Source organism: Falco punctatus (genome assembly GCF_963210335.1).
Source record: "Falco punctatus genome assembly, chromosome: 1".
In the NCBI taxonomy this organism is placed as follows: domain Eukaryota; kingdom Metazoa; phylum Chordata; class Aves; order Falconiformes; family Falconidae; genus Falco; species Falco punctatus.
In genome coordinates, this window is record NC_137580.1 from 44,518,294 (window position 1) to 44,539,891 (window position 21,598).

Genomic DNA, 21,598 nt, shown 5'->3' on the forward strand with positions numbered 1-21,598 from the left:
ACCTTTCCTCCAAGGAAGGAGAATTTTGCATGGATTTTAGTGTTTTATTATACTAGGACCTTCTTATATGCACTTTTGGAGCAGGGAAGGCTGTTTGAATTTGTCACCCAGGGAATATTGGTCAGTAGCTCCTGTGGCTGCCCATGGCTGCCCTGGGTCTCCTGCACAAGCGAGCTTCGCCTTCGAGAGTTCAGCTTATCCCGGAGAGAGGAGTTGTTCTCTGCTATAAACCATCTTGGAGACCACAACTAAGTTGCTGAGCAGTGTGTCCTAGCCAACAAGACCTTGAACTTAATTCAGCAGCCCCTGGGAAGGCAGCGTGAGGGACTCGCACCACTGCTGAGATGTGTCCTCCTGGGCTGGGCTGGCTGGCATTCCCTAAGTGCTGCCTGTACCCCGCTCAAGGCTGTCACGTTTCCCTAGTGCCAGGGAGCGCTGACACAGCGTGCCTAACCTGGCCAAGAAAGATAGGGTCTCCCGGCCAACTGGGGATGGTGGAAAGCATTTCCTGCAGATGCTGTCATGTGCAAATTTAGCATCAATGAGAAATCCAAGCACATTCTCCAGGCACAGTGCGACTGGGCAGTGTGTGTGACTGGTCCTCAGGAAAAAGGCTGGGAACCCTCTCCTGGTGGTACTTCAGACCAAGACAGAGACCACGGTGTACCAGAAGGATCATTTGTGCCTGGCAAAAGCCTCTAAAGCCCCAGTGCAGGGCCCTGGGGCAGTGGGACCTCCCAGCATCTTGCACAAGACCCCAGGTTTGGTTGACAGGGCATTTAACCGCATTACCATCTTTTCTTCTCTGCCAGATAATGGCATTCATGTTTCTTGTATAAAAGTTAACTTTATGCATATGATGAACCATTTGTTTCTTTGCAACACTGCTTAGAGCAAAGCGTAGTCTAAGAGAATGAGTTTATACTCGGGGAGAAGAAATGTCATTTTTTATTAAGAAAAAAAACACAGATTTCAGGACTGTATCATCCTGGTTCATCTTTCTATCTGTCCATACCTCCTCTCTGAATATTACCCAGGTTATAGCTAGGTCTCAGTTACCACAGATAGAGGAGATGGTGACTCCATTCTCATAAAACACCACTTTCTCTGAAAAACAGAGTTTCAGCCTTGGCTTTAGACCTAAATGGATCAGCACAGTGACCCTGGTGGCGTGCAAATGGAAAGGTGTATGTTATGTTCCTTGTCTGCCCAGTTGTGACATTTTCTGTGCTGTATTGTCACATGCCAAGTGCTTTATCAGAACTGATTCATGCGGGGAAACCTGCCTCATTGATCAAGTTACTTTTCCCCACGTCCAGGGCAATCCCTTCTAGAAGCCAGACATCCTAGATGGATGCTCAGGCTGACCCCACGCAGCTGCTCCCCCCCATAACCCGAGAAGGGCTGCACAAACCAGGTGACGGGTGAAGGGAATGCACCTAATTCCAGCCGTGCCCTTCCATCACCTTCACGTGCTCCATCAGCTGTGCCCGACCACCAGGTCCCACACACCCTCCACCCCAGTGGCATGTCCCTGTGGACCCGTGCCATGGGGCCTCGTGCTCCTGCAAGGCACCGTTGCCAACCCTAGTCGTATGGTTGGCCTCAGCCCCCCGGGGTGCTGGGTGTGCTGGGGAAATTCAACCCCATGGCTACCACCTGCAGTTTTTAAAAAAATCATTGAAGCAGGTTAGGACTTACAGCCTGGAGGTATTGTGCCACCCAGATCATCTGTAGGGGAAAAGAAAAGGCAAAGCAATCAAGGCAAAAGGGAGAAAATGGGGAAAAGTGGAGTTCTGTGATGATGGTGGTGAGCAGCTCCTGCGAGAAAAAGAGGTAAGAAAGCTGGAAAAGGTCCAAGTCATGGTTTCAGAGACGTGAAGAAAGTCATCCTGGGGACTGATGTTCACTAGACCATCACAGCTACGCAAAATCTGAAAAGCCACAGTCTGGAAACGGGGCTTTGGGGACAACTGGGATACAAATGGACTGTTAGGCAGCTTCTCAGGCCACACGGAGGCACGTACTCCGTTGCTTAGCATTCAGTTTTGTTTGTCAGCTCCAGAAAGCTCTTTTCCCACAGCCTTGTCTCAGGACTGTGGGGTGCAGGAGCAAACTGGGGCTGTTGACTTTCAGACTACTCAATCATCCTGCAAATTACAGCCAGCCCAGAAAAAACACAGCTCTGCATGTTTCCTTATTTAGGTAGAAGTGTTGGGAAAACAGCATGAGATTTTGTTTCTGATAAACTATGAGCTGTTTCAGGAATATTAATTATTTTTGTTGTATCAATGTTTTACATTTATTCCTCCGGTGCGGTATTGGGAATGAGATGAAGTCTACAGCATGGTTTCAGACCATCTTTAAGGCACTCCCAAGCCCCTGCAAAAAAATAATAATTATGGTGACATTTTGGAGTCAGTAGGGGTTATTTTCTGGTTATTTTAGCCTGGAGTATGGAAGCTGTGAGCTCCAGTTCCCTGCCTCATGCAATCTCTTTGCAATATCACTTGGAGTCAGATTCTTAAAAAGCTTCTCAATGTCTAAAGACAGAGGCTTAAGGGGGATCTGAAGGTGTTCAGGCAGCTGGATGCTTTTGAAGATCTTGTGTACCAGCTCCATAATCCTCCATATCCCAGAACTTCCCACTGATGAAAGGCTGCAGGAGAGATTTTGCTGCTCGGTAGGTGTATTGGGAGGAGAAATGCCCACCAGTCTGGGAGATGTTGGAGCCTACAGAGGCACACATGGGATTTTTCAGTAAGGAAGTGAAGACAGAAGGAGTGGAACCATCAAGAGGACTTTTATCTGCTATCGAACCTGAGCTGGGTGTTTGATGCTGGGCTAAGGCACAGCCTGGGTTGGAAGAAGGTTTCTTCCAGACTGGTGCGAATTTGGGCCAGAAAGTGTTTACCAGAGTCTCTAGACAGTCTGTGATAAGAAAGCCATGGTGTATCTGGGAATTAGATCTTGGTCTCAGTGCATGACTCAGAAATACAAGACAAGGAGTAAGAAGTCTTCAGTCAGGTCCCTCTAACCCGGTGGGAAACCCACCTGTGACAAGCCGGTGTCCCACATCTGAGCCAGAAGTGAGGCTGCTTCGGACTTCAGTCTGCACAGGAAAAGAAAGGCTTGTAAATAATTTTGAGGCTGGATCACCTGGATGGTGATGTCCTTGGGACAAAGACCTTGACTTCATTGTGGTGGAATGGCTGGGAAACATTGCAAAGAGGTGTTTTACACATCCTCCCATGAGATGTAGTGTGTGGTTGGGCTCTTATTCTGTTGCAAGTTGATTTTACCAGAATCCATGGCATGAATATGGCAGGTCCTGAAGGTTTGCCTCAGTCAACACTGTCTTTGAAGTCACTGAGGCTGAAGTTATTGACTGATAGGAGGAGTAGTCCATCTGGGATTTCTCAGATGAATTAACTTTAATGATAGAAACGATGATATAAATATGTAAAATATAAAATGAGTATTGTCAGCCACTTTGTTTCTGGTTCAGGGGTTTATATGTTTAGTCTTGAATGTTTTCCACATTGATTCTGTGTACCAAGATTCAATGCTGTCAGGAACAACTGAGTAAAAATATTTAGTAATGCTAATAATAATAGAGGGTGTGATTTCATAATCCTGACAAAATAGACAAGATGGATGTTCACACTACTTCTTGGCTTGGGTTTAGGGGTTCTCCTGGCGCCTGTCACATGGCATTAGTATGGAGACAGCTCGTTTTCAAGGAGGCCTTCATGCTGGAGCCTATCAAATAAGTGAGCTAATAAACAATAACATCAATGGCAACAAAGTTTCTCTCCAGATAGACAAGTACAGCGATTGAGGCAGCTTTTTCTGGTCATTTGCTCTGTCTGTTTGGTGAATTCTGCCAGGTTGATTTTTACCCTGGGCGGACAGTAATTTGCTGTAAGAGCTGATGCATCAGCCGGATCCTGTCTGGAAGTAAGTTATAAATACTAGTAACAGTTAATCTAACGAACAGCCTTCTCCACCGTTTATTTTCCAGGTTGGTTGAGTTTAGCTCAGTCCAGTCTCTTTCTGGCACGATTTGCACCCAAGCCCAGAGATCCACAGTGGGTTTGGGGGGCCGGGGCTCGCCTGGCCCTTGCATTAGGGGTGCTTTGGCAGGACCCGTTGTGGGGGTCAGGGGGTGGGGTGGGCTGCGGGGCTGGGGGTCTCCGCCGCCGCTGGGTCCCCGGGGCGGGCTGCGGTGGGGGACCGCGGGGCGCGGGGCCGGCACGGCTGCCCCGGACGGGGGGTCGCACCGCCGCGGGGGGGGGCAGGGGCCGCGGGGCACCGTGCGCCGCCGGTGCCGGGGCTGGCGGGCGAGTGCCGCTCCGCGCCGCCGCTGCCGCAAAGGGTTAAGGGGAGCGGCGGCGCGGCGCGGAGCGGGCCGGCGGGGAGGGCGGGGGCTCCCGGGGATTGGTGCGAAGTTTGGAGCGGGGCGGCACCGCACCGCCCTCCGCGGCGGCTCGGCCCCCACAGCCACAAAGCCCTGCAGGGAAAGTTGCTTTATCGCTTGTTTCTCTCGCCCCGGCTCTCCCCCCCCCCCTCCCCTCCCCTTCCCCAGCCCCTTTCCCCTCCTCCCCTCGCTCCTTAAACGGGATTCCGGCTGGGCGAGCCGCAGGACGGCATCACCGGGCATCCCGCGGCGGCGGAGCCCCGGCGGGTCTGTCAGGTCCCCGCTGTCCCTGCCCGCGCACACACGCTCAGCCCGACCCGGAAAGCGGCGGCGGGGGGGGGTGGTGTAAAAAAATTTACGAGGTTTCCCTCTTTTCTCCTTAGCTGCTCGCCAGTGGCTCCCTAGTGGGAAACTCACCTCTGGGGCGAAGGTTTGGTAGAAAGCCGGTGGGGAAGGGGAGAGCCGCTGGGAGGGGAGGGCACCCCCAGGCAGCGGGCAGCCCCCACCCGCCCCCGGGGGGGATGAGCTAGAAGCCGGCGGCGGAGCGCCCAGCCGGGCGCCGTGGCCGCGGAGGGCATGAGGCGGCGAGCGGCGGGGATGGGCGCCAGCGCACGGTGCTAGAGCCCCGGCAGCAGCCAAGGTAAGTGCCCCCCACGCCACCCCCTCCCCCCAGCCCGGGACACACACCCCCCGCTGCCTGGCTGAGCGCTGCGACACCTACCGCACAGCTGGGAGCCGCCGGGTTTGCCCCGAAAGAGGGGGGGGGGGGGGGTAGCACCGGGTGGCATCGCGCCGTGTGTGTGTGTGTGCGTGTCTGTGTGCGTGTCTGTGTGCGTGTGTGTGTGCGCGCGTGTCCCGCCCCCAGCCTCCCTTCCCCGACCCCAATTCCCGACTGCCAGTATCCCGTTCCCGGCCGCCGCGGGGCTGAGCCGCCCTGCGCCCCCGGGTCCTGCCCCGGGGGAGCCCCCTGCGCCCGCCCGGCCCCGCCGGCCGCCCCCTGCTGCGCACCGGGAGGCGAACGGCGGAGCGGCCGTGTGTGCTTTGCTGGATGCTCTGCGCGGGTTGTTGTGTGTCCTGGGGGCACGGAGTGTTTAAACCGGGGAGTTTACAAGGGTGAGGAATTCAGACAGTGTTTAGAGAGTGAGAGTTTTAGGAGGAGAACAGGGCGTAATTAATGTAAACCTGAGCTTACCCCGCGTTTGCGTATCGCAGCGAAGGCATCCGCAAGAATCCGGGCAATGAAGTGCGGTTTTGCTTTGGGACGCACCTCTGGAGCGCAAGGAAACAAGTGGGGTTTGGGAAGGGGGGGAAGAGGAAAGGAAAAATCCGTGCTGTTGGGAGAGGCTGCGGAGCGGAGGAAGGCGTGCAGCCGGAGCAGGGCTGGGCTGAGGGGCACTGGAGCAGCGACACAAAATTTTCTGGGCTGCTGATGGGAGAGGTAATGTTCCTCCTCCCCCTTCTCCGAGTCCCTCCACAAATTGTTAACCTGAAATCTGGTTTTATGGCCACTTGCTAGCGTTTTGTTTGCCTTCCAGACTGGTCCTGTACAGGATACCGAAGAATTATGCATTAACTGTAAACTTAGAGGAGCTTACTGGCCTCAGTGGGTTCTTGATTTATATCAGGCTAAAGCAGAGGAGGGCAAAGTTTTCCTTGCTGAGCACCAAGGAATGAATTACAAGTACGTTGCTCTTTCATTTGCTGTTTCTGCTCTTAAGGCTTTGCAATAGGTTTTAAAACTCTGCAAAGTTGTGTGTTGTTTGGGGCTTTTGTTCCCCCCTGTAATTATTTTGCTCTCCTTTTTCCTGCCCCCCAGGTCTGAGAGGACGGTAGCCCGTACGATACGGAGGGATCTGGTTTTCAAAATGGAATTGCAGCTTGTGCTCCTTTTCGCAGGGATAATCGCATTTTCAGACTCGGCGAGAGGTAAGGAGCCCACGCTTGCTGCAAACTCTGTGACTCGCACCTTTCCCTCTGCTCTGCAGGGCTCGTGCCCCGCAAACACCCGTGGTGCCCTCAGAGGGACCCTGTAAGGGAGGTGCTGTCAGTGCAGCCTTGTCCCCTGCACGTTGCTTCTCTGTGCAGGGGCGCAGGCTCGTGCCCACGTGTGGTCCCCTCGTTACCTGCGTGTGCCGGGGCCGTCGGTTTGAATGGAGTACGGCTGCTTTGGGTTTGCTGAGGTCTCTGAAGTGCAGGTGAACTTCCAGGGGCTTTTCTCGTGCATGTGTAAAAATACACAGACAATTTTAAAGAAAAGCGACTGCATTCCTCTGTGGATCAGGAATACCTCTCCCCTCTTGTAATCCCTCCAGCCTCTGCCCCATGTATTCCCACTAGCAAACTAAACAAACACATCCATTAACTTCCTCAGTGACAGACAAATGACAGTTTCCAACAGCGAGAGCGTGCTTTAGCACTGGGGCTCCAGCAGTTGATCAGATTCCAATAAACAGGTTCCAATAAACCAGAGGCAAATTGAAATACATTGACCTGGGAGTGACGGAGGGAGTGGGCAGGAAAAAAGAAGTTTTTTGGGGGGAGATTTTTTAAACAAAAGCTCTGGGATCAGAGTGGAAGGAGCAGTGGCTTTTCCTCTGCTCTTGCCTGTGTTGTACCTTGGTGGGTGCTGTCCTTGGAAAGCCTGAATGAGAAACCATGCTTTCAGCTCCCCCAGCTCTGGTCACAAAGGAGGGGCTGCATTGTTCCAGGAGAATGGGGGTATGGCTTTAGGATGCAGATTGCTCCAGCTGCAATTCCTAACAGTATCAGAGTTGCATGAATTGTTGAAAGACCTTTAAATCACCCAGTGCCGTGGAGCTGCAAATTAAAAGATTTAAACTTGCCCTTCGCTTTGGCCATAACTTGCGGGTGAGAGTGGGAAGGGAGAGAGGGAGTGTTACTCTAAAAACCCGAGGTTTGGTTCACACGTTGCTTTTTTTTCCTTTTTGGCATTGGCTCCCAAGCAAATATTTTATGGAGGTAAAAGCACTATAAAATGATTCGGCTGGAAGCTGGATGAAAAAGAAAACAGTATATAGGCTCTAAGTCCTACAAGTCTGAATTCCAGGCAAGGCTTACAATGGAGACTCAGTTTAACTTGTAGGCAATGGGCAGTAGTGTATGGATTAAGATGACCTCATGGACGTATATTATTGCAATGGACTTGGGAAGTTGGTGGAGTTCCGGAAAAGATCTGAAGTGGGCAGGAGAAGACAAAAAGATTCTTGTCTCTGTTGTGAGCCGAGCATCGGTTGCCTTACTGGCTGACCCTGTTTAAATTTGGTTTGCACTTGTCTTGCTTGTACTCTTTTATTGCCCCTGGTAAATGAAGTGCTGTGGGCTGCTGTTGTGTGAAGAAGCGACAGAAAATTAGCAGTAGTAATTTCAGGACATCATAGTTTTTCCTATGCAGAGGTCTTTTTAATATAAACTTTGATAGGATCATATTGGTAATTGGGTTATTTGAACTCTTTTCAGAGCTGGAAAAAGCTATCCTGCAAGTGGATGGAGGGATGGTCCTGGTTATTTAAAATGACGTGGAAGCAGAGTTTAAAAACCAGGGCCAAACCCGTGAAAATTGTCACTCATTCACGTGCTGATACCAAGAGAGAGGAAGTGCATAAGAAAAAGGCGTCATTGCTGTAAAAATATACACAAAATCCTAACATTTAAATCCTGCTTTCTTCTATTTTTTATAGTAGAGGATGCAGGTGGAAGATCAAACTTGTGACTAGAGGCAAAACACTCCCCAGCATGTTGCAACCTTATTTTGTACTGTTGAATATCCCCAATTATTAGATATTTACATTGGGATAACTTCAGATTTTCAGAAAAATGTGGCCGGTTGTTAACGTGCCTACAGATTTTTTCCGCATGTATCATCCTGTGGGTTCGGCCGCTGGAGATGTATAAATGTTACCTGTTTCAGTCGCTCGGGTTTTATAGACAGTCCATTGGCCAAATCTCAGCCTGAGGTTGTGAGGCTTTTCTCCAGAGGAAGAAGGGCTCTTTGTTTTGGCCAAACGGGGTTTAATATCTGTATCCTGATTGCAAATTAGACGTGTGTGGCCCAAAGCGTGCCAACACCTCCTAATCTGAAGCGTCAGAAGTTAAATAGGTGCTCGCTGGCTTGCGGTCAAGTGAGGAAGGTGGCTGAGGAGGCTCTCGGTGAAAGTGCTGGTCCTTCACTTCTACTCCTATTAGGCAAAAGTAGCTTATGCTGGAATTAGGGTGTTAATTTGGAGCTGGCTGATTGTGTGCCCGTGTTCGGGGAAGGGCTGTGCCATAGTGCATTTGCACAAGGGGGCAGAATTAAGTTGCCCACGCACTCCGGCTTTGCTATTTCCTGACAGTCGAGTGCTCAGCTGCAGTCTTGCATTAAATGTTACGTTGTATTATTTTTACATCTTTATTTAGGTGATGCCTATTAAGGCAAAGGGCCCCAGGGGGATGACTGATAGGGCTAATGTGGCAACTTCTTTTCTCTCCTCCCAGTTCCCCAGGAAACAGGGACATTTTTCCAGGTTTAGAGTTGTGCCTACTGGCTCTGTCCTTTCCTATGACCCCATGTGTCACATTGCCGGCGTACAGAACACTGCAGAAAAGGAGGTATCTTAGCAAACCGAGATAAACTCTTAGGAAACAGGCAATACATTCAAAGTATCCACGCAAAGCAGAGAGCAGATCTGATTTTAAGAGATCCAGGTGCGGAACTCGCTGTGTCTGGAGGGATGAAGGATGAGGTCGTTCTAGCTAAGTTTGAACCAGTGCTTTTGGAGCTGAAATTTAAAGACTTTGGCTAAGGGCTTGTCAACACCGGCAAACGTACTGGAATAACTCCTCCAAAAAAACTTCATCTGGAATAACTCCCTGAGCAACCAATCTTATTCTAGGCTAAGGATCTGCCGGAGGGAGCCTGTACCAAAAAGTCTTCCTCGGGAGACATTTTGGTAAATATCCAAGCTCCTTCTTTCCCTTTTGGGTGAAGACAAGAGCTTCTGTGTGCCCAAAATCCACTCCTTGAGAACAAAACCTGCGTGCTGGGGTTTTCTAAGAGAGACTGTGCCTTTCAGCTGACAGCCAAGGTGTAGGGTGGCAGTTTCAGCCCGGTTGCTGGCTGCACCGGATAGTGTCAGCCCTGCACCTGGGATAATAGGCAGGTCCAGTGGCTCGTCCCTCATGTCACTCCATTCCTGTTCTCTCCAAGCAGCCCTATACTGGGCATAAAAGTCCTCAGCTCCTGCCCTGGCCCTCCTCTGCAGGGACGAATGCCATCTTGGGTCACTAATCTTTAGTGACTATGTCCTGCAGCAATGTAGCTCCTACCGCTCCACACCTCCGGTTGGATACAGGTAATACAATCTGGTATTTTCCTGCCTATGTTATCTCAGTGACATACAACGCAATATTTGTTCTGAATCTGTCAAGTTGCCATTGTATTCGCGTTGGTGACCGTATATGGTAACATTGGGATGTGCTGGCTTGGTCCCGTGGCTTCAGCGAGATTCTGTATGGTATGTTTAGATGTTTTTTGGTAAGAGTAGTAACAACCCTCCTGTTAGCGAGTAAACTGATATTCTGCTGGAAATAAATTAGTTTGGATGTTGACTTCATTTTTGGTGCATTGCTTAAGGAGGGGAAGAATAGGACCTTAATTGCTTTCTACTCTGGCACTTCTCTGTGTGACGCTTGGCTTGCAAATGTGGTTGGTCCCTGCTTTACAGGGAATTTGCTGGTGGGGCTGCCTCAAAATTCAACAGTTTCATGCAGAAATAATACTATTTGCCATTTTTGTTTCTCTGGGTAGTAGAAAAAAGGGAATAGGATGCTAGAAGGCTTTTTTTTTAATTTCTTGGGAGAGGAGTTCTTCATTTTGGTAAACATATTTACCGTTCTGTAACTTTGGGGTTTGTAAGAGTGAATGGTAGTAAATGTAGAAAAGATAAATAATGATAATAGAGAGATGATTGTTGGCTTCTGTTCTTTTCCTTTATTCTTGTTGAATGGTTGTTGCCAGATATAACAATTAGGTAATTTCTCACTTGTGAAAGAGAAGCATGTTCAGATCTAACAGCCTGATTCAGGTTTTATGTAAGTCACATCTTCTGGTTAAGTTTGGGGCATTTTTTGTATCGTGTTCTGGGGGAGCTTGCTCATGAATAATCTGTCAGCATGACTTGTACCTAGAGTCAACATGACGATCTAAGAAAATCCTGGTTATTTTTTTAAATCCCAGTTCCTCCCTTCTTCTGAGGCTGTCGGCTACTTTAAATTGTGGCTGAGTTTAAACATAAAATACAGTGTGCGTCATACTGGAAATTTAGGGTTGATTTTATTTTATTTTTTCATTAGGAATATTCCAAAACTCAGCAAATTGCTTAAATACATTTAGATTTTCCTTAAAGTTTTTATAACTTTGTTTTCCAAGCCCATATGTTTCTTTGACCTTCATTAAAAGACGCAAGCAGCAAATTAAAACACGTCTTTTCTGTGATGAACTTGTATACAGCAAAGGCTAGACTCCAAAGTCTGACTCTTAGCCACGGAAGAAAATTTCATGTGCCATGAGATGGTTCTTGAGAAATTAAAGGAAAATGTGTTTTTTTCAGGAAAAAATTGCCAATCAAAAACATAAAAGCAAAAGTGATGCTTGCTAGCAAGTAGGAACCTGCTTCTCAAGGTTTGGGACCATTGGTACTAATTTATTAACTGAAGATGAAGTTTGTTTTCTGGCATGAATTGGCTGATGGAGCTGATGTTTTCCAATGGCATGTCTGACAATTCCTTTTTGAGCGGCTGTCTTGGAGCAAGTGGCGCTGGTACGTCTGGGTGCAGAATATGTGTTATGGAGTAGTGTGAATGCAGTAGAGCTGGTTGCTGCCTGGCTGTGCATTTTTGCAGTAATTGTTGGAAAAGATAAAGATTTCCACTGAAAGGGGAAAATAATAATGTAGAGGTCCTCTTGTGCCTAGTTCGAATTTAAAAAAACAAACAAACAGTGCAACCTTTCATCATAGCTTTATTTGTTCACTGGGAGTAGAACCAGTACAGCTTTATGATTTTCCTGAGACGTGAAGCTCCTGCTTGTGTCTGCAGTGACTTGTAAAATCCTGCTGCTCAAAGGGTCCGTGCAAATGTATCCCAGCATTACAGCAGTCGGTGAAAATGTTCCTTTCTCCCCTTTCTTTCATTAACCTGCTCATTTTGTCTTGTTTCAAGGAGTTTGTCTTTCGTGTCACCTCTTCCTGTGTTTTCTGGTGGGCTGCTCAAGCTGAAATGCATTTGATCTTGTTTTGAACATTTAATTTGGATTTCTATTCCTTTTCTTGTTCTCTGTTAAGCAGCCTTGACTCAGAGCTTTCTCTAATAATAAGACACCTATACGTATTTAATTGTGTTGACCTGTCCTATCTTTTGTGCCAAGGTGGAACATTTTTCATCATATAAATGACCTTTATTTTTAAGAGTTGAGCCAGTGTGAATGTAGAAACTGTGCTTTCAGATGCAAGCTTGGTGAGTCTGGTGCTCATTCGTAGCAGCTGTGGTACTAAGGTAAAAAAAAATATTTCCAAAATTAAGCTTGAATAATCTGATCTTGCTGCCCTGATGTCGTATAAGATATGCAGATGCAGCCCATGCCAGTTTTAACAGGTTAGGACCTGATTCAGAGCCTGTGAGTGTTGGTGCTGTGACTCCTACTCACTCCCGTGGGCTTTGGATCCATCCCTGAAGGATGACTTGAGCAGATTATCTGTGCTATCAACCTCTGTGTAGATCCCTCGTGTACGACAGCAGAAGAGGGGTAGGCTAAGCGTGGTGTATTTGGATCCTGCCATTTGCCTGCTTGACCAGACAGCTCGGACTTAATTTTTTTATTCTAGAAACACATTGGTTCTGCCTGCTGTGAGTTCTGGCTGGTGGCTGGAGCGTGCGCTGCTGGGGTTGAAAGCAACTTGGAATTCATTGCTTTAACTTCAGGTCGCTGCAGAGGGGCCGATCCCCAAAGCAAGGGTGCCATTCTGTGGTGGTGTTGCTAGTTGTGGAGGGGCTGAAGACTGGCCCGAGTGTTATTTAACAGGTTAATGTATGCTGTTTACTGCTGAATCCATTCACATCTCTGATTTTTTTTTTTCCTTTTCTTTCCGAGTCAAATAAACACGGGCTGCGTGGAACTTGGTTGGTTGCCCTGATCACACAGTGTCCCCATTGTATCGCAGCAGAAACACAGCATCCAGCCGTGCCGCGAATAACCTAACGTTTTTATTTCATCTCAACCACTCCAATTTTCAGGAAGAAATTCAGCCAATAACTCCAGGCTACTTCTTCCATTAAGTGTTCAAACTTAATTTTGAGCTTCACTGAGGGAAGAAAAATGTAAATTGGGAACAGAGGCTTCTCAGAGCAGGTTAATGTTTCTCAGGACTGCTGCACCTCTATTTGAAGTCTCTCTGAGTGACTTCTAGCTTGGTGGGATAATTTCTCCTTATATCTGATAAATTTGTTAAACGACAGATTTACACAATCTTGGGTATCCTGTCAAGCGGCTGAGAAGTGAGTAATGCAAGAGGCGTCATACCCAAGATGCCACTTGGGTCGTGTTGACTTTGGTGGGTATTTTAGGAACCGTCAGTATTTGTGCATGTAAGATAAAAACGCAGGGTCAGCAGACAAATGCAGAAATATGGACTTAATTTGTGCAGTAGGCCTTTTCTTCAATTCACATTCTCCTTGCTGCGTTTGCTTCCATGTGCCTGCTAAACTGATGACTGTAAGGGTTTGGTACTGGTGTTGTGCAGACTCTTCATGGCAACAGTGGGCTTGTTCCGCCCAGCACAAGATATTCGGGCAAGGGAAAAAGCTGGAGAAGGATGTGGAGGGAAATGTAAGCATTAGCCAACCTTCACGGGAAAATTTGGGCCACGTTAGTGTGCTGCTGCTCTTGAGGCCTGATGCAGCCAAGGCTTGTGAGAGCATCTCCAGTGGGCACTGTGTGTGGTCTGAAGATGATGTTGGGGATGCAGCTTTTCCAAATCTCTGCTGTATTCCACCCCCCCAGTCCTCTCAGGTGCCCCCACGTATAGGTGTGTGCTTAATTGGCTTTTGACCAATGTGTGACTCTGAGTAGAAGCATTCTCTAGTAAAAGGGGCGTTTTCATTCTGGTAGCTAGTATTTAACTATTGCCTTGTGTGGATTTAAATCTTTCTTTTCCTAACAGAAGTGAGGCCAAATGAACCCCAAAGAAGGGAGAAGGGACAGTTTTTCAGCCCCACCAGCCTCCCAAAACTGAACAAGCCAAACTAGTTAGGTTGCTGCAGATCCAGGAGCACTGTGAGCTGGTTTCTTTTCCTCCTTTTTTTTTTTCTTTTTTTTTTTTTTCTCAACTAATGGATTTGTGTGAGTTGGAGTAATTGAGGAAGCTATTTTTTTTTTAGTTGTTGTTCTTACCTAAACAGATCTGTTAACACTAGTTAAGCAATGACAAGTGTCAGACAAGTTGCAGGTGTATGAACTGCATGTCAAGGCTGGAAGGGTTAATGAATAACAGGATAACCATGTGGACATTGTGGAATATCTCCCCAGAGGTAGTGCAGGCTCTCTGTGGAAGGAAGAACGCCTGTTTAGCATGAAGCAGTCTGTGTAAAACTGGTGGCTAAAACTCCTTCAGAGTGTGGATACCCTTCTGAGACAGGATGCTGTGAGCCATCTCGCTCACCTTCTAGGTGGATTAAGTCTTTCATGTTCTTCTGCGGATTAACATGTTTTGGTGAAAATCACCACAGTGTCTCTTTAGCCAGACAAGGAATATTAGGAAGTGTTTAATGTATTTTGGGGCAGTTTATAGGGGGAAACTGGGAGAAGAGTTGCCAGCTCCACTAGCATATGGAGATTAGGCTCTGTGTTCTGATAAGTCATTTCATATTTTAATGGTCAGGGTCAGATACTGCTCTTCATTACAAAGGTGATAGTCCCTTTAGATTCAGTGAGTTGTGGCTGAGTAACTTGAGTAGCATTTAAGTTTATAATCCTGCCAGAGAGCAGAAACTGGAGCCTCATAAAACCAGGTTCTGTTTCAGTTCTGTATGGCATCAAGCCATGGGAGGGTTCATCATGATCTGCAATAGTTAATGTAAAACTGAGTTACCAGATCAGAGCTGATGAGTATCTTTCCTCCTCCTGGTATTCGCAACCAATCAGAAATGCAGTATTGCTAGGGTTAATTTCGTTAAGGGCTAATGGGAGTGGAGCTTTCAACTTAATCATGGCCAGGACAGGTGTTTACTTTTCCTTGACAAGTTTGATTGACAAGGAGTTGTAAACCTATTAGGGAGATACTTGCATATGCAGGGGAACTGCCTTTGGACAGTTGATTTCTAATTGCCAGATTTGTTACCTGAAAATGTTTGCCACTGCTCTTGGCACACATCTGTTGTTTCTGGGGTACAAAGAGACACAAGAAAGTGGTGGAGGCTAGTCAGAACATTTTGCTCAGGGGCTAGATAAACCACCAGGTAGGAATGGGTCGGTGTTTTATGTAGAGCTGAGCAAGGTCCCGCTTGTATCACTAAGGCAGAATGCTTTTCTGGATTCCCTGCTTGCTCAAGCAGCAGTGGGCCAGGGGATTTGGAGGATTTCAGGCAGTATTTTTTGATAGTGGTGTATACAGCGTTATTCCTGTCATTGGAAACACCTGACTAGTCCTTCTTTGCAATTGGTAAACTAGCCAGAGGGTGTTTAAATTGAAGTTTAGTTCAGGGCTTTTTTCCCACTTGAGTAGTACTGTCAGGAGGAAGATTGTAGATTCAAGGGGATGGGAATCTGTCCCTTTTCCTCATGTTTTACCACTAATCCCAAGGAAGAAGACAGCATGGTGCTAATCAAAAGTAGTCACAGCAACAGACCTGCATACTTAATTACTACTATTTATTGAGAGTTCCAGGGTGGGACTGGGGGGGAATTGTAAAGAAAAGACCCCAAAAGTGCTGCTCAGCATAGGCAGCATTCCTCTTCTAGACAGAACTGGGAGAAAAAAACTTGTCTTTCTGAAGACCACAGACTAGCTAGCTGGAGATTGAGGCTTATTTTTCTCTTATCCTAGAAAATCCAATAAATCCAGTAAATTCTTTCAGTGTGGTCTTCCAAGAGTTTTTCAACTTCGTCTGACTCACAGATTATTTGAGTGCCATTATAGACTAGGGGTCAAGCAAGTTAATTCACAGAACAGTATGCTGCCCTGTTTTCAAACTGTGCTAATCAGGGTTTTGAGTCAAAGCATGGTAGTTTGCTTAGGGAAATTATTTTCCTGTTAGAAAATTACAAATAGGCTCTGACTATTCGTATTGGCTTCACTCACTGGAGTGCTCACATCACATGCGGAGCAAAGCCCCTGGGGATGTACTGGCTGTGGATCAGGGCACCGGTGGGGGCTCATTTCCCAGCTCCAAAGACTAAACTTGTGAAAAGAGGTTGAAACCTTGTGAAAGAAAAGAAAGAACTTGTTAGGGTCACATTTATACCTCCAGCAGGACTGAGGGAGGGCTGCGTGGAGCCCATCCGAGCTGTAACATGAATGTCCTTTCCCAAAGGAGACGTTTGGTGGAGTTATTTGGTTACCTCTCCCCCTCACCTTTTTGTAATTGACTCTTGTTTACTTTTTCCTCCTCCTTTCCTGAAGCTTATTACCACTGTTTAGGCAGAGGAAATGAATTAACATAATTTACTGGTTTTTAGAACAGACACATTCCCTGCATGTAGGTATACACACGCTCGCAGTTGCCCTCCCAGTGCTGTGCAGAGAAGCGTGTTTACAGAGTCTGGGTCCATTTAGGGAGAACAATACCCTGATTATGGAGGGCAGCCTTTTATTCCCAGAAACCAGAAGGAACCATTCGCTTCAAGCAGCTACTGCCCCTTGAAGGTACAGGCGGCGCGAGCTGCGGGAACAGGGGAATAAATCTGTTGTGGACACAAACCAGCAGCATTGTTCCCTGAGGAAGTTGATTTAGGGGTGGGGGTGAGAAATGGTCTTGGGACAAACCAAATGCCAAGTGTAAGATCTGTCGGCGTGCAGAGAGGTGTTGTGACTTCCAGTTTAATTTCCAAATAATAGCCTTGAGACTTCACAGGGAGTTATTTGGTGCTTCCTGAGCTGGCAAGGTGCTGGGCAAGCTGGGTGGAAAGAAGATGGTAACTGAGCCTCCAAGTGGTTTTGGATGGGCTGAGTTGGGTTGAAAGGTGCTGTTATGTATGAAATGCCAGTCACTTCTAATTGCAGTCATGCACCTGTGCCTGGTAGATAATGCTAGAGCCGTGTCATATGGAGCATTTGCTTCACATGATGTTGGGAAAGGTCAAGCACTTGATTTCTGTCCTGCTAAGTTGGGTCATTAGCAGCACAGATAGGAGCCCCCTTCCTCTGCCTGACTGCAGCCATGTGGATCCTGGCAGTAAATGCTTCTCAGGTGTGATCTCATGGCAGCTGAAGATTACTGAACTTGACCCCATCACCAGCCTGTCCTTGTCCTGCTCTGCTCCCAGCCTTGTAACTCCCTTGTGCCAGTGTGAGAATTCTTCTGACCTTGCTGGTGGGCGTTTTCGGGAGGTAACCTGGGCAGGAACCCAACCTGGAATAAAAACCATGATGGGTTAAAACGTTAGAGGAGCATGACCTGGGGTCCTGGGATATCACAGCATGACCACAGGCAGCAAGTCCTTTCCATTCCCACTTATGGCAGGAAGGCTCATTACTTTGGAGTACTGGGTGTTTATGTGAACATTTATAAAATGACCCTTTAGGAATGTAAAATGTAGTATTGCCAGGGGGCAGCAAATGTGAAGACTGGACAAATTAGATTTGGATCCTGGGTCCTCCCTTGGTGGATGCTGTTGGAAAAGGTGTGTATTACCCTGGCAGAAACTTCTCATCCAGAAGTGGTTTGGGCCGTTCTGAACAGGCAGCAATTATTCCTCATTGTCTTTTGCTCTTGGTTCAGCTCAGTCAGATGGTAGCACATTGCTGACCCTTCTGCAGCGGGAAATTCCAGCTTTCACAGTCTTTATCACGATGATTTTCTGTTTGTCTCAGTGTTCCCTTGAAATTTGGAGCGCTTTATAGGGCAAAGGGAATCTTGCTTTGCTTTTGGCTTCTGAAGGAGAAGGATCATTTTGGGGAGCTGGGAAATGGCAAGTTAATGCGGCCAGCATTTGCTGGCCCTCCTATGGCATTGCCTACTGCAAGGAAGGAGACACTCCATCCAGCCCACAGCAAAGATGGGCTGCAACCAGTGCTGTCTGTGAGCAGGTTCCCTGTGGTCCAGGCACAACGTGTGTTGACCCTGGCATCAAGGCAAATGTGGTTTGTCACCCAGGCTGGAGAGGGAGCCAGGTTCCCTCTGCGTCCCTCCCTGGACTTCTGAATACTGACACCTCTTCAGGGGGTTACAGAAATAAGGCAGAGAAAACAACTGGTGCAAAATACTCCCTGTGGGTGAAAATATTTTTCCAGGGGAACAGAGCCAGTAGGATAAACAGGTAAAGCTGCAGGGCTGCATTAACCACACTTTTAGGGGCTTTCTGGAGGGGAGGTGTTTATGTTGGCCTGTGAGACGTGGTGGGTGAATTCTGTCTGGGGATGATTGACACATGTCTAATGTGATGAACCATGACCCTGCACCCTGGAGAAACTGTGGCTTTTGCCTGTTGATCCAGTTTTTTGTAGAGGCGATGATCCTGGTGCACATCCCAGTACCCACGTGAAGGCTGCTGGGGTTACTCTGCATTGGAAGACTGAATTCTGGTACGCTCAGGAAAATTGAAACTTGGTGCTAAATAACCATAACTATCCCATGGCAGCAGGGATGTGTTTTTTTGTTTTGCCTTTTTAAAAATATCTTTTAAAACCTGCCAGGCGTTCTCAGGCTTGCATGATGTGAGAGGGGGAAGCACTGGTTCCTGTGCCAGCCCAGGGACTGCAGTGAGTGCCGTAAGAACCACTCCAGGGTCCGTCCCTGTGTCTGTTGCCTTGATGGCTTTCTGCTGAGAGCATGAGGGTGTGCAGTGATCTGTGGAAAAATGTGAATCTTGGCAGCAGTCCCTGATTCAAAATATCTGGGAAACACTGAGCTGGGAGGTTGAAAATACATCTTGGGGGATTCTTTCTCCAGAAGGAAAAACAGCATCAAACTTCCACTGAGACAAGGGTTTGAAAGAAAAAATGTGCAATGCAGAATTAAAAAGGGAACTGCTTAGTCATTAGATGCTAATTGAAATAACAGCAGAGAGGAATAAGCTTGAATGAATTTTAATAGCCTCTTGATTTGGATCTTTTTGTTTGCATACTTACAGGTGCTTTCCCTTTTACCTCTGCAAGAGTAATGCAGATGCTATAATAAATATAAAAAAACCCTCAAACCCCCAGCCAGCAAACCCAATAACTTATCTGAGGGAGGTGAAAAATGAAGCAAAGTAATTGAACAAGCTTTCTGCTCTAAGTATTCCAGCATTAAAGCCAGAGTAGGGCCTTCCATCTGTGGCATGTGTTGGAGGGTATTTTGCTACAGGACAGATGTTAAGGCAGAGCTTGAGGAGGACTACAACTTCTAAAATATTTAATACTGCTTTTGGAGAGCAGGTCAGCAAATGAGCAATGGTTTTGGTTGATACAAGGAACACAGCAGAAGGCAAAGTTGTTATTATAGCTGGTATTAATTTTTTTTTTTTTTGGGGGGGGGGGGCGGGAGGGGGCTAGTGCCTGGAAGTCCTAATTGTACCAAAGGTCTGTTGTTGTGTTAAGGGCTGTCAAACCTAGAATGAATGACAGACGGCTACAGTCTTAAATGCAAGTCACTAACAACATATACTCCTTGTTTAGAGACTTTTACTCTGACAAAGGCTCCCTCCAAAAACTAGACCCATCGGTCTAGCCAAGTTTTATTTTACCCATATAAACCTGAGACAGGTGAGATCTCATATTTGCCTGCAGTGCCCCATGCAAAGCAGACATTGCCCCGATAAGGATTTCTTGCTGCTGCTACAATACAGACCCACACGACTGATAATCTCGTGCCCAAACCCTGGACAAGTGCCCAAGGTGAAACAGGTGCTAACATATCGTTCATGCTCCAGCTGCAGGGCTGGTGCTTGCACGCCCAGCGTGGTGTGTATGTGTGAATCACAAGCCCAGCCATCCCCTCCCTGTTGAGTACAAACTTCATCGTTACCTTTAGGGAGAGCCAGGCATTATGCCGTACTTACTTTTTTATGGAAACAACCATCAGAAGTCCTTGAATGGGAGAAAAGAAGAAAAGCCCCAGAGATTATTCAAGCATTATTATTAGCAGCAAGATGTTTGCAAGCGTGCTAACAACGAGGTCTGACTGCTCCTGAGCATTGCTCCACATCCCGCTCCACAACTCGCCCACCATGGGTTTCTGTTCCCTCCTGGAAAAGTGCAAAGAAAAGCCAACCTAAAATTTGGTGGAGGAGAAGGGAGTTGAGAAAGGCAAATTTTCACACAGACACAGAAAAAGAGGTTCTTCCAAAAAATTTTGTTTTGCTTGGAAAGGCTTGTGGTGGTTGTTGAAAGGGCATTTCAGTGGAAAAGGGCCAAGCAGCCCAAGGCAGAACCAACACCCTCAATTGAGAAAGATTTTTCAAACAGCAGTACTGTTAAAAAGTAATTAAAGTCAAATAAAACAAGGAAAATAGTGGATGACACATCTATTTGAATTCATCCTGGTTTGAATCTACTGAAACCCATGTAGCACGACACTGGAGACACACAAGGGGAAATACAAACCCGAGAATTTCAATTCAGTTCTGTGACTACAGAAGTTTCTGATCTCAGACACCATTTCTACCAAGCGCTGAAGCACATACTTAACTTTTAAGCACCTGAAGATTGTTTGTATTTAAAGAAACACTTGCTGAGGACCCCAAGTTACACTTATTTGAAATACAGAGGACCTAAGCATAGGCTGAAGTGCTAGCAATTATTTCACAAGGCTTCTGACACTGAATTTTTCCCTTTAAAATTATTTTGCTGGGATCACGGAAATTGGGGAAATAACTCAGCTTTCAGTTGAAGAGAAACTAACCCACAAGATTTCAGCCCTGATGATTTTGAAGGACGGAAAATAGGAGTTGTGTTGATCAACCTTTCTGGGTGGCTTAGCACCCGTAGGGAAATAAAGAACGGAAGCAGGTTGTGCATGACTCCGCTAAACCAGCCCTGTGCTTTTGAAGGCTGCTGTATGATTTTTGGGTGCCTGTGGGGGCAGTGGCCTGTTGTGCAAGGGCCTGAGGCTGGTCATGCAGACACCCTCCACACTTGCAATTCCCTTTGTTTGGTTCCTCTGCCTCCCCAGCAATGTTATCTTGAGCGAAACTTGAAAATTAAAAAAAAAAAGAAAAAAAAAGTGGGGGAGAAAAAAAAGAAGAAAAGAACATTTTTGAGGCCCAGCTGTGTCACTTCAATTTTTGCTAGCTGTTGAGGAAGATTTGTGAGGACTCTCTGGGGGAGAAAGGGTCGGGTCAGAGGTAGAAAGCTGCTCACCCTCTACCGGAGGCATTTATAATGCCAGGGCAGCTCCCCCGGGAGCATCCATCTGTCTGTCCTTCCCTCTGGGGTTGACAAAAGGCAGACAGCCTTCCTCCAGCTGTTCTCTCTGTCACTTTACAGATGAGACGCTGAAAAGCCCTTGGCCTTGAGACAGCTCTTCTCTCTCTAGCTCATTCTACCCATCCATTAATGTCAAGCAAAGGTGTTTTATAACTATTTTATAACTTTTTCATGAGCGAGACCTTCACGCCCTTGCAAAGGGAAAGTCCAACTCCTGTGTGAGGTGGCTGCCAAAATCCATGCATGGCAAGTTACGTGCAAGAGCAAACAGGACTTTTGCTTTTTATTTTTATTTTTGGAGAGTTTACCCAAAAAGAGCATCTTTTTTTTAAGTGAGAGTGGGGAAAAAAAACATCTTTATCCTTCCCCATCAGGATGGAGATGCCTAACACCAGTGCTGGACATGATCTTCTGTCTTATTCCATTTCTGATGCACTTTGAGACCTGGTACCAAGAGCTGGTGGCTCTTTTGCTTGCTCTTATCAGTCCCTAATGAAAGTGAGCAGCATTTCGAGTAATTGTTTGCCCTTGTAGCTCTTGGCCTGTGCAATGCGTGTGAAGC

The 21,598-nt window shown here is 47.1% G+C and overlaps 1 protein-coding gene across 2 annotated transcripts in view; it reads left to right on the forward strand.

Annotated features, from left to right (window-relative positions):
- The first annotated feature begins 4,092 nt into the window (after nt 1-4,092).
- FGFRL1 (fibroblast growth factor receptor like 1) overlaps nt 4,093-21,598 on the forward strand; it is a 179,265-nt gene continuing 161,759 nt past the window's right edge. Inside the window, exons 1-2 of one of the 2 annotated variants that reach the window (XM_080401176.1) lie at nt 4,093-5,060; nt 6,237-6,346. In XM_080401176.1, coding sequence (XP_080257302.1) covers nt 6,286-6,346 — 61 coding nt within the window. In that variant the 5' untranslated portion in view covers nt 4,093-5,060; nt 6,237-6,285. Of the gene's footprint in view, nt 5,061-6,000; nt 6,102-6,236; nt 6,347-21,598 lie in introns of those variants that run through there. The other variant, XM_080401175.1, reaches the window with a different exon arrangement.